Below are 12,292 nucleotides of genomic sequence, written 5' to 3'. Positions count from 1 at the left end.
CCCCCCCGGAAGCCATACTGGCCCTCATTCAAATCCCCAGTCCCCCCCTCCCGAGACAGGTGCCGGACGAGGCGGTTAACGATAACCCTTTCGAATAGCTTCCCTATCTCGTCCAGCAAGCAGATCGGGCGGTATGCCGATGGAGAGTCCGCAGGTTTATCCGGCTTGGGGATTAGGATTACTTGGGCTCTCTTCCACGCATCTGGGAAGTACCCCGCCCTGAGGCACTCCGTGAAAATACTACCTAGAATGTCCTCCATTTCTGGGAATGCCACCCTCCACGCCGGGCCCGTCGGGCCCAGGGGCTTTTTGTGTCCTCATACGCCTCAGCGCCATCCTCAGCTCCTCCCTGGTAACTCGAACATCCTCCCTAGGGGATGCTCCCAACTCCCCCACGCTCCCAATTCCAAGGGGGGGCAAAACAGTCCCTCTCGGAAAGAGAGCGTCCAAAATCAACTCAACAGTCTCAGGATCCATGGACTCCGTCAGTGGGGGCGCCCAGGCACGAAGTTTATTCATTACCATTTTATATGGGCGCCCCCAAGGGTCCCTATTAAGCCCCTCTAAAAGTTCCCGATGGGACCTTTCCATCTGGCGAGCAATCTCAGTGGTTAAGGCCTTCCTGGCCCCCCTGTACTGATGGTAAATTAACTCGATGCCCGGTAGACCCCCATTATGTCTCCGTCGAGCTCGCGAGAGTCTTCTCCTCGCCGCAGTGGCAATCTCACGTAATTGGGCTATCTTAGATGTCCACCAATACGCAGTCCTTCTCTGCAGCGGGGTGACCCGGGGCATAGACGCGTTACATGCATCCGTCATTATGCCCCGGAGCCATTCCATCTTTCCCGCAACAGTCCTCCGGTCTATCGCGTCTATCCTCCATGTAGCCACAGCCAATGCCGCCTTGAAGATGTCCGTATCCATTTTGGACACCGCCCACCTCCTTCTGTTAGCGGAGTGCCCCAGTCTCTTGATTTGGGGTGTGACGGACATCTTAATTTCAATATACAGATGATCGCTAGATGTTTCAGTATCCGCCACCCCTCCACCAGCCTTGCGGCAGAGGGGGAGGCCCAGGTGAGATCCACCACGGACTCCCCCTGCCACCGCACGCATGTGCTTTTAGCCCCCTGATTGAGAAGGCAAAGCCCCAGGCCCGCTGCCCATTCGCAGACGAGCCCCTCCCCTGGGGTTTTCTTTTCTGGAACCCCACGCCAGTGACCAGGCGTTGAAATCTCCGCCAACTAACAGGGGTCGGGAAGATCCCCACCGTCGTATACCCCCGCCAACCCGTTCCAGTACATCCTCGGCCTCTGCCAGGCTCATACTGCTTCTAGGGGGGAGATATATCCCCACCAGCATGATATGCCCCACTTCACCATCACGTAGAGTTCTCCGACCTCCACAAGGGAGCAACGAGGGGAACTCAGGCCAGGTCTCCACACTATGGCAGCAAGGCCTCTCCTGTCTCGGGAGCCGAACCACGCTGGGTCCTCCGGGGGAATCACCATGGTTCAGCCACAATCCCCAAACCACACCCTCTCTCCATCATACTATGCAGGAAGAGCTCCTGCGCTTGGCGGACATGGTTTAGGTTAACCTGCAAGATCTTGTAAGCCATCTTTACCGCTTATACTGACGTCCTCCACGTCCTGCCGTGAACCCCCCTTAGCAGACTTCCTTCTCTTGGCAGCCGTTTTAACGAGGGGTGAAATACTGGGTCCAGCCGTCTCCTCCCTCCCCTTGTCGTCTTCATTCTCAAAAGGTCCCCGTCCGTCCTTTGGTATATGGTCGGTCACAGACGCCTCCATGTTTACTTCCAGTGGGGCAGCACTCTTTACTTCCCTATTCTGGGGTATTGAGCCTGGACGTCTCTTCCCGCGTGTCCCCCTGCATGCGGCAGGGCAGGCTCCGCTACCCACTCTGTACCCCTTAGGGTGCCCCATGTCAGTGCAAACCGGGCATCGGGGCTCAGCTGTGCAGGTTTTGGCAATATGCCCCTGCTCTCCATATCGATAGCACCTATCGCTCCTATCCACGAGGCTCGTACATGGCCCCCCTCCAAGTATTTGAAATATTGGAAAGGGCGCTCCTCCAATAGGCACACCCTGCTCCAGGTCCAGCCTATTCTAATCTTACCTAGGGCTACAATTTTGTTGGCCGCCGCCACAGGACAGCGGGCCCATAATGATCCCAGGCCACCAGGCCCCTTGCGGATTAATCCCATCGTGATAGTGGTCACCGCGCATTCTCCAGCCTGGCTAAGGGCAGTAGCGACCTCCTCCACAGTACAGGCGTCGTCAAGGCTCATAACCCGAACCTCAGCTGATTTCATCGGCCTGGAAACTCGAATGTCATCCCTGCCAGTGAACACTTCCTTGAGGAGTATAGCCAGAGCATCCGCTTTCGCCGCTCCATCCTCCCCCGAGACCTCGTAATTGAGAGCCCCTGTCAGAGTCCTTTTGACCCGCAGTCCCTCAATACCCAGGGAGGCCAAATCCACCTTAGCTCTGGCCTCCCTGATCGCACTCTCATATCCCCTGGCTCGGCAGGTAATGGAGACAGCAGCCGTAGCCGGTACTCTCTTTCTGGACGGAGACGGTGCGTTATCCGCCCCCTTTCCTCCTCCTCCCTTCCTTTTAGCGTCACCCTCCCTGCGTGCAGAAAACGAGGGTGGAGGGGGAACACCCGCGCCCCTTGTCTTTCTTTTCTTCACCACCTCTATTAGAGGTGTTTCACTATCCCGGTCAGCTATCTGCCGGGTCCCTCCAGTTTCCTCCGCCTGCTGCAGTTGACCTAGGTTCAACTCAGTCTGCCCAGGGTCAGACACCGGTTCTCCCCTTTTTCTTCTTTTTCCCCTTGCCCGAGGGCCCGTCAGACTGGGGCTTCAAGGGTGGGTGGGGGGGGCAGCAGTGGCCCAATCTCCTCCCCCTCGCCACCCATATTCCGTCCATTCCCCCGTATTAGGGAGAGCAACTCCCCCCTAAGGGATCCTATTTTCTCCTCCAGCAACCCCGAGAATCGCTACAGAAGAACATCATCACCACCCATCCGGTCCCCACCAGCAACTTGTAACACGGGGGGAGGAATCCCCAGCTGAGGATCCGGGGAGGGGGTCGGATCCCACTGCATTGTTCCATCCCGCCCCTCGGCATTCAGACAACGCAGATGAGAGGGACGCCGCAGAGTTTCCCCTCTTGGGGGTGGGGAAGGGGGCCTATTGTCCCCTACCACCCCCGGCTGGGTCGCCGCCTCCCGGAGGACCCTGACCTTCTCTCTCAGGGCCACCACTTCCTCCTCGGCCTTCTTTAGTCTTCCTCTCAAGTCTTCAATTTCCAGGGTATCTCGTTGCTGAGCCTCTCTGTACGTCCTTAGGCCAAGCTCCTCCACAGACGCGCGAACTATCACGCACGCCTGTCTTAGGGACCTGACCATTGTACCCTTTAATCCTTTGGAAACCGTGGACACTTTCTCTACACTCAGTAGAGCGTCCGTAATTGAGGACATCAAGTCTGCAGTCGGCACCTTGCCGAGTGTGCCCTCCCCTCGGATCTTAAATGCCGAGGACGCCAAGGCAAGTCTGCTCACCACCTCCTCCGCCAGCCGTTGGTCTAACTCAATTCGTTGAGCCTCCAAAACCTCCCTCTTGGCTTTCGCCAAACTACAGTATTCACCTGCGGTAGTCGGTAGCCCAGGGCCCCTTCTTTTCTCCATCTGGGCTTCATAGGCCTTCTTAGTTTTCTTTGTTACAGCGCGTGCCGAAGCAGTCGATGCTGCCGACTTATTGCTACAGTCCGACGAATAAAATTCGTCGTCGGATTGCTGCCCGTCCTGGCGACAGAGAACTGCTCTGGTCCTCGTGTTTCCCTTAGAGCTCCCGGAGGCCACGCTAGGCATCTCTACTTCTCCATCTGTGCCCGCAGAGGGGGTAACAGCCCTCCGCACCAGAGTAACCTCTGGTGGTGAAAAACGCGCCACCAGTTGCTGTACAGACGCCTTAGCGGGAGGCGACCGCGGCACCTTTCTTTTGGCGGAGGAGCCTAGGCCAAAGACCCTATTCCTTTCCGCTTCTTCGTTAGGATTTTGGCAGGGCTCCTGCGGCCCCTGCAACGTCATGGCCGAGCCGGTTTTAGTCAGCTCCGGATCGGCTCCGCACTGTGTGCCGGCTCCCATGTCTTCCTTCCTACGCTCGTAGATCCCAGCCACGATCGACTCATCCAGGGACGATCTGTCCCCTCCACTGGTAGCGGCCTGAACCTCAGAGGCGGAGCGAACGCCTCCCCTGAGGCACATACCCTTGTTTACCACCTTCCTCCCTTTCCTATCCTGGTTTTTGTTGCAATCCATTTTATAGGAATCCCACGCACTCGCACGGCTCTGACTCCAGGGCATGCCCCCATGACCAGGATTTAGCTCCCAGCCATGCCCCTGAGTTCCCCCAGGGGAGAGCCATCAGGCCACCGGAATGTATCATCGGTGACACAGGGCTCCAAGCCCCTTACTCCCCCATATGTCGGACAGACCTAAGCGTATGGCCTTCCAGGGGTCCCACGCCTCCGACAACGTGGGCACCATGCGAGTGGGCGCCACCCGGGGGGCCCCACGGACGGTTGGGGCGAGGAGGGTGCTGCACCTCACCCAACGCCTTACCCGCCGTGGCGACCAGCACTCCCCGCAGAGAGAATAGCCCTCTACAGGCCATAACCTCCCCGCGGGCACCTACTCCTCCCGGTGGTCGACTTCGGAAAGGATACAGTCGCCGGGTGCGACGGCCACCAGACCCTGCCCCGGAATACGTCCGGGCGGCCCTGGCAGCCGCACCTAACAATCCCCCTCCCCACAGGCCGTTCTGCATGGGTAACCCTACAGGCGTCGCCCTGCAAATCTTAGGGGGCAGGCTTCCGGGAATACCCCATGAAGTCATCCATCGCCCCCCTTGCGCCGGGGCGCACTATGAGGGAGCATCCCCCAGGCCGCAAGGGGGGGGAGCCCCATTGTGGGACACGGAACGACCGCGCCATGCCAGGAGGCACGCCCCGAAAGGGCGCCCTCCCCAGACATAGCGCGGGTCCGCACCCACGTCCCCCCAAAGGTGGTGCACTCTTAGATCCCGGACCCCCCGCAGCCCTCCCGAGAGTTGAACTCTCGGTACTGCCCAGCAGGTCAGGGTCTGGGGAGCCCCCTCACCACGTCAAGGTGGTGCACCCAGAGGGAGACATTTTTCGACCCTAGTGGAACTAACTCGTACTCGATTTAACGTAAACATCTAACAACATAACGCGATGGGAGCGGTGCACTTGGACACGGTGCATTTGGACACAGCCAATCACAGCACCGTATGATTAGAGACATTTGTAGGGTCCCTTGGAACAGCGACTTGTGATTGGACTGTGTCCAATTGCCCCGTGTCCAACTGATATACACCCTAACGCGATTACTTGTTGCCATCCATAGACAATAAAAATTGACCGAGCGTGTTCTCTACTTGACAGTGAAGATAAGATAGAAAAGGACAGAAGGCAAATACCGTGTAGCTTTCTATCTTTAACCAAGAAAGAGTGAAAGAGAAACATATGTGGCACCTATCCTCCGTCTCGTTTTACCTAATCCTCTCGTTTCGTGCCCTATGTTTAGTCTATTGTTACTATAACTGTGTTCCGAAATTGACTGGCAGTACTGCAATTCTATAGTATACGTGATATGAACTATGGATTTTCAGTACTGACAGTCAATTTCGGAACGTAACTTATGGAGGCTATTCTATAATTTTAAACGTTTTTGTTATATATTATTGCGTAGCTATTACATGGTACAAAAAATGTGCCCAGTGATACATAACGAGATCGTTAAAAATTACAGAATAGGTCCCTATGTTTATGGCTATTAAAAACATATATTATAGTGGCTCCTGCACATAGGACGCGGTAATGCTTGCCGCGCGGCGGAAGTTCGCACAACAACTAATCAATATGCTGCTTTCTGTGTTAACTTTATAGCTCTTACGGAAAAACGACATATTGATGGGTGTATATCAGTTGGACACGGGGCAATTGGACACAGTCCAATCACAAGTCGCTGTTCCAAGGGACCCTACAAATGTCTCTAATCACACGGTGCTGTGATTGGCTGTGTCCAAATGATCCGTGTCCAAATGATCCGTGTCCAAGTGCACCGCTCCCCATATTGATTGGTTGTCACGCGAAATTCCACCGGCAAGCGTTACCGTGTCCTGTGTGCAGGAGCCATAAGGTCCATATTCTGAATTCTCTTTTATCACTAAAAGCGTCTTTAAAAGTGGATAATAGTCAATCATAAGGATTATAAACCACTTTTAGAAGTGCTTTTATCGATAAAAGAGAATTCAGAATATGGGCCTAAGTCTCGAATCTTCTAAGTTTTCAATAGTTCATAGATTCTTCTAGTTCGCAAGAATTTCTTAATGAAATTGATACTACGTAAAACGTAAACGGCTTCTGGTTTTATTTCTTTTCCAACTTGCTCTTCGATATATTATCTTGTAAGGAAAATTGATGAAATGTGAAAATCACATAAAATACATCAAAGAATATAGTTATTCCTGTGAGTGGACAAGCAACGACGATGATGTAAATCTAGAATAAAAAAGCAAAGAACAAATTTACAAAATACAACGAGCGTAAAAGGTGACTGTGCATTAATATGTATTTATGGCCTTACATTCGATATTGCATATAATAATACAGTAATAAGACTATAATGTTACATACACTATGTGGAATATAATTATTAGTAGAAATATAATATTTTTAGCACATGTTGTATAAGAGCTTGAGAATTGTTTTATTTTGAAAAAAATAATATATTTTTCATGTGTAATCTCTATCTTTTCCTGTATTTTATGATAAACTATTTTTAGGAAGCATCAGACCGCAATTAAAGTTATTAGAAACTTTTATGCAAAAAATATCATCATTGGCTATTAATTAAAAATTACGGTAATTATCGACTTTAGGGGAGACATCTCCAATGACCTTGACCTTGATATATGTTGTAGACATCACCCTCCTGAGTAACTCTCAGAAGGTTTTAGAAGTTAAAAAGTTATTAACAAAAGAAGTTGCATAAAATGAGTATATTTTTTGGACACTGTATATACAAAAACGATACTGTATACAGTTGCTAACTTAAAGGTTGGTGGGTCGTTTTTAGCAAATTTAGGAACGCATTCCGACTTGAGAAAAAGGAGAGTCGCTGCTCTGTCTGCAGAGCACGCCTGCGCAGTGACTAACCACGATAGGAGAGAAATGACATATACGTAGTGTCATAAAAGTAAACACAACTTTCGCGTGGGAAGTATTCCTCAGGACTCGCCATGATCGAGCACTGTGGATTACACGCAAATATAAAGATAAGTAATAGATTTCATTATCCCCACATTCTACTTGTGATATTTATTTCCTTCTGCAAAACACAAATATGACAGATATTAAATTTCCTAGATATATAACAATTAATATTATATTACAAACATAATTTATATATTTTTTGTAATGAAATCTATTACTTATCTTTATATTTGCGTATAATCCACGGTGCTCGGTCATGGCGAGTCCTGCGGAACATTTCCCACGCGAACGTCGTGCTTACTTTTATGACATTACGTATATGTCATTTCTCTTCTATCGTGGTTAGTCACTGGGGTGCGTTCGAAAACATCACACGTGTGTATTTTATCACACTCAGATCGTTCGAAAACCCCTAGTAGGCACACTGACCATGCGACCATGGCCGTACGAAAACCGTACTCCGTGGACCACTCGTGTGACTTTTCTCCACTCTCTTTTGCGCGGTGGAGATGGTGGAGAGTGCGCAAAGAGTGCAATACAGTATGAAATTACTAAATTATTTATGGTTTTTTGTTCTTCGAAACATTCGTACAACCATTAGCCATCACGGTAAGATAAAAAATTTAAATACAGCAGTGTAGGTTAGCCAGGTTTAGGTTTATTTCTATAGTGATGTATATTGTCAGAATATTGTCTTTAAATATAAATAAAGCTTATTAAGCTTTTAGGTTCTGGTATTTTTAGGTTAGGTATTTTATAGGTTCTGAAATTTTGTTACGAGATACGAGGCACGTTAAAAGTCACGAATCAGTAACAATTTGTGGAAAAAAATGGAAAATTTAATCCCGGGTCGTCATATTTTATGCATGGATATTAAAAAAATATACAAAAGGATGACAAGGGAAATGTCTATATATACGATGTTAAAGGTAAGGAGTAATAAATAAGTATAAATTTCCTTAGGCCTGGTGCCCACGATGCTAGAAATCGATCCGAGTTCTCGGACCGAGGAATATATAGCCAATTAACTTTCCAGATAACATTTTGCTTGCACAAACTTTTATAGAAAAGCGACAATTTTATTAGCTGCACATTTCTCGGTTCTAGTACTCGGACCGATTTCTAGCATTGTGAATACCAGACCTTAGTACTTGAATAGGTTAGATGATTTTAAAAACGCTTTCGATCAGCCATTTTGTACAACACATATGTAGACACAACACACATGTAGTATGTCACATTGAACATTCTTCCATGGCTGTCGAAAACTCCTCTCGATACCAACTCCACTAACCCCACCAAGCCCATCCACCACAGCCACTTTCCGTCGTGGACTTTCAGTGTTTTCGAACGCACCCCTGCGCAGGCGTGCCCCGTAAACGGAGCAGCGACTCTCCTTCTTCTCATGTCGGAATGCGTTCCTAAATTTGCTAAAAACGATCCATCAACCTTTAAGTCCAAGATTGTACCATTAACGAGCAATATCGAATAATAACTGCAATATCGAACGACTAGCGGGAGGCCGCACCCTCCTTCAAAACTAACTAACCCAACCTATCGTCACATTAACACAAAAGTTGAACACTTTAATAAACAATAACTGACGGTTAATGTGACAATAGGTTGAGTTAGGTTAGTTTTAAGGGGGGTGCGGGGGGCGTAGCCCCTCGCTAATCATTCGATATTGCAGTATTTACTAAAAAAACATTTGTAACACGAGAAAAATATCGAACGACGAGCGGGGGACTGCGTCCCCCGCAACACTCCTTAAAACTAACCTAACCCAACCTATCGCTCACATTAATCATCAGTCATTGTTTATTAAAGTGCTCAACTTTTGTGTTAATGTGACGATAGATTGGGTTAGGTTAGTTTTGAGGAGGGGTGCGGGAGGCGCAGCTCCCCGTTAGTCGTTCGATATTGCTCGTAACGGTACATAGTATCGTTTTTGTATGTACAATGTTCAAAAATTATATTCATTTTATGCAACTTCTTTTGTTAATAACTTTTTAACGAACAACGAGCGACGGCTAAAACCTTTTGCTTGTCACTCAGGAGGGTAATCTCTACAACATATGTTAAGGTTAAGGTCATTGGAGCTAAAGTCTCCCGTAAAGTCAATAATTACCAAAATTACTGAAAATAAACTTGTATTGTTGCAATGTAGTAAAGATCTGCAAATAACTATATATAGCTAGCATAATATATGAAGAAATGTATTATCTTATCAGTAATAATGATCAGTAATAATGGATAATATGTTATATCTGTTAATGTTATTAATACCTTGCTTCTTTTATCCTACACAAGTAAGTGAGAATAAAATAGAGTTTCTGCATCTCTTGATTTTGCTTTTTCATCTGGGCATTTATGCGATATTTCATGCGAGAAATAGAAGGCCCCCTTTGAAAGTCATACCATAATTTCTGCCGCATTTGTTCCACATCTTTGTCTGAAATTAAATAAACACTTTTGCGAATAATATTGTAAAAAAGGATATTGATTTGTTACGATAGTTGTATATACTTTTAATGTTAAATGTGATATACATATGTTATAAATATTCGGTGCTTATCAGTGGTATTACAACAAAATGTTCATGAGCATATGGCAATTTTACAAATTTGTAATTGATTTTATGGGGAGCGGTGCACTTGGACACGGTGCATTTGGACACAGCCAATCACAGCACCGTGTGATTAGAGACATTTGTAGGGTCCCTTGGAACAGCGACTTGTGATTGGACTGTGTCCAATTGCCCCGTGTCCAACTGATATACACCCGATTTTATGTAAAGGTCAGACCTGAAGGTCAGATAATTAACTGACTTTAAATATACCCCCCGTGTGGGGTTGCTAGTCCTCCATCGGGCGCCTCCCCTGGTGGCGCATTGGGGAATGCTGGCCGGCTTGCCGGAGAGTACCGGGGAAATAAAATACCCAGGGTGGACCAAAACTAGCAAACCGAGAGAACTGAGGAGTAGTAAACTGAGCAATGATCAAAATTAAAGCAGATATAAGTACTCCAAGTGGTAGTACGGCTAAGCCGGGAAATCCACCCTCTTCGGAGGCAGGCCTCACGGATTCTGGGGGAGGCCAACCATTGCCCATAAGCGAAATCTTAGCAGCCAATTATACAAGACCTAGAAGCAACTCATTAAATATATCATCAAGATAGGATCAAACTCACAAAGAAACCGAGAACCTAGGAACTACAGCAGTAAACCCCAGCAGTAGCTGGCAAACTGTAACTGATAAAAAAAGACCCCGAAATAGTCCTGAAGCTGTTGCAGGCCGTTTCAAACAAGCTAAAATCAGTGAGTATTGGCTAAATACCTAGGTACCCACTTCAAATAGATTCGAAGTTCTACAAAAAGAAGATCAGGAAGCTGAAGATCAAGCCAATAAAACCCCCTCCAATTTTTGTAGACAACGTTAGCAACATCCGACCACTGTCGGATCTTTTTGACAAAATTGCCAAGGATAACTTTGAGTTGAAACTCCTGAAAGACGAACAGATCAAAATACAACCCAGAACAACTGATATGTACAGAACAATAGTCAAGGAACTTAAAGAAAGAAACACTGAATTCTATACTTACAAAGCCAAGCAAGAGAGAAGCTATAGGGTAGTGCTTAAGAACATGCACGCATCCTTCGATATCGATAGATTAAACAGGCTATCGAAGAACATGAACATATTGTAACTAACCTGTGGAATCTAAAACATAGGAAAACTAAGAAACTATCTATTTATATACCATGTGGATTTAAAACCAAATATGGAGTACAACAAAGAAATATACAATATAAAAACATTGTTACATTGCAGAGTTGCCTTCGAACCACCGAGACCTAAACGTGAAATTCCACAGTGCGCCAATTGCCAACGATATGGCCACACTAAGGGATTTTGCAATAGACAGGCCAGGTGTGTAAAATGCGTAGGATTTTATCAAACAGTTAGCTGTCTAAGGAAGACAAGATCTGAACAGGTAAAGTGTGTCTTATGTGACGGAAATCACCCGGCCAATTATAAGGGCTGTAGTGTCTATAAACAGATACAAAAGCTAAAGTACTCACCACTACGACCAAAAGTCCTACCTAAGCCAGATACAATTTAAACGATAACCAATAGGCATCCAATAAACTCAAAACTAACATATGCCCAAGCACTTCAATCCCAAGACCCAACTAACAACTCCACAAACAACTAAGGACAAGCCTCAAATGAGTGAAATAAGAAGCTCAGATACACCTAATGATCTTCAAGAAATCCTAATGATAATGAAACAATTAATGTCGCAAATTACTAATATGATAAACATGTTATTAGAGCTCATCGTCAGACTCTCACCAAATTCAAGCCACTAAAAATAGCGGTATGGAATGCCAATGGGTTTTCCCAACACAGACATGAGATTAAATATTTCCTTAATCAACACAGCATAGATATAATGCTTATATCTGAGACACACTTTACTAAAAAAGCTATTTTAAAATACCTTACTACAACCTATATTGTACAATGCACCCTGACGGAACTGCGCATGGAAGTTCTGCCATTTTGGTAAAAGCAAATATTAAATACCACGAATATGGTGCCATTACAAGAGAGTATATTCAGGCTACTGCAATTGAAATTGAAGACAGGACTAGATCGTTGGTTCTTGCAGCCATATACAGTCCTCCCAAACATAATATTAGAAAGGAACAGTACTTGGACGTCTTCTCTATATTTGGTAAGCGTTTCATAGCAGCTGGTGATTATAATGCCAAGCATACCTACTGGGGTTCTAGAATTACCCTTCCCAAGGGCAGAGAGTTAATGAGAGCCATTGAAGAAATGAATTTGGAAGTAGCTCCTTCTGGAGAACTAACATATTGGTCTTCTGACAGAGGAAGATTCCCAGACCTGGTGGACTTTGCTGTCACAAAAAAAATTGCATCAAATTACTTGAGATGTGC

At 46.8% G+C, this 12,292-nt stretch overlaps 1 protein-coding gene across 1 annotated transcript; it reads right to left on the bottom strand.

Annotated features, from left to right (window-relative positions):
* Positions 1 to 240: 240 nt before the first annotated feature.
* Positions 241 to 993, bottom strand: LOC116853663. Its single transcript, XM_032834823.1, has one exon. It carries the CDS (start codon positions 991 to 993, stop codon positions 241 to 243), a length of 753 nt encoding a protein of 250 aa, XP_032690714.1.
* Positions 994 to 12,292: the final 11,299 nt, after the last annotated feature.

Source organism: Odontomachus brunneus, unplaced genomic scaffold, assembly GCF_010583005.1.
Source record: "Odontomachus brunneus isolate Ranch 3 - 2012 unplaced genomic scaffold, Obru_v1 Obru_scaffold_420, whole genome shotgun sequence".
NCBI classification, from domain to species: domain Eukaryota; kingdom Metazoa; phylum Arthropoda; class Insecta; order Hymenoptera; family Formicidae; genus Odontomachus; species Odontomachus brunneus.
The sequence above is the reverse complement of the archived record's forward strand: the minus strand, read 5'-3'. Positions and strand labels throughout refer to the sequence as shown.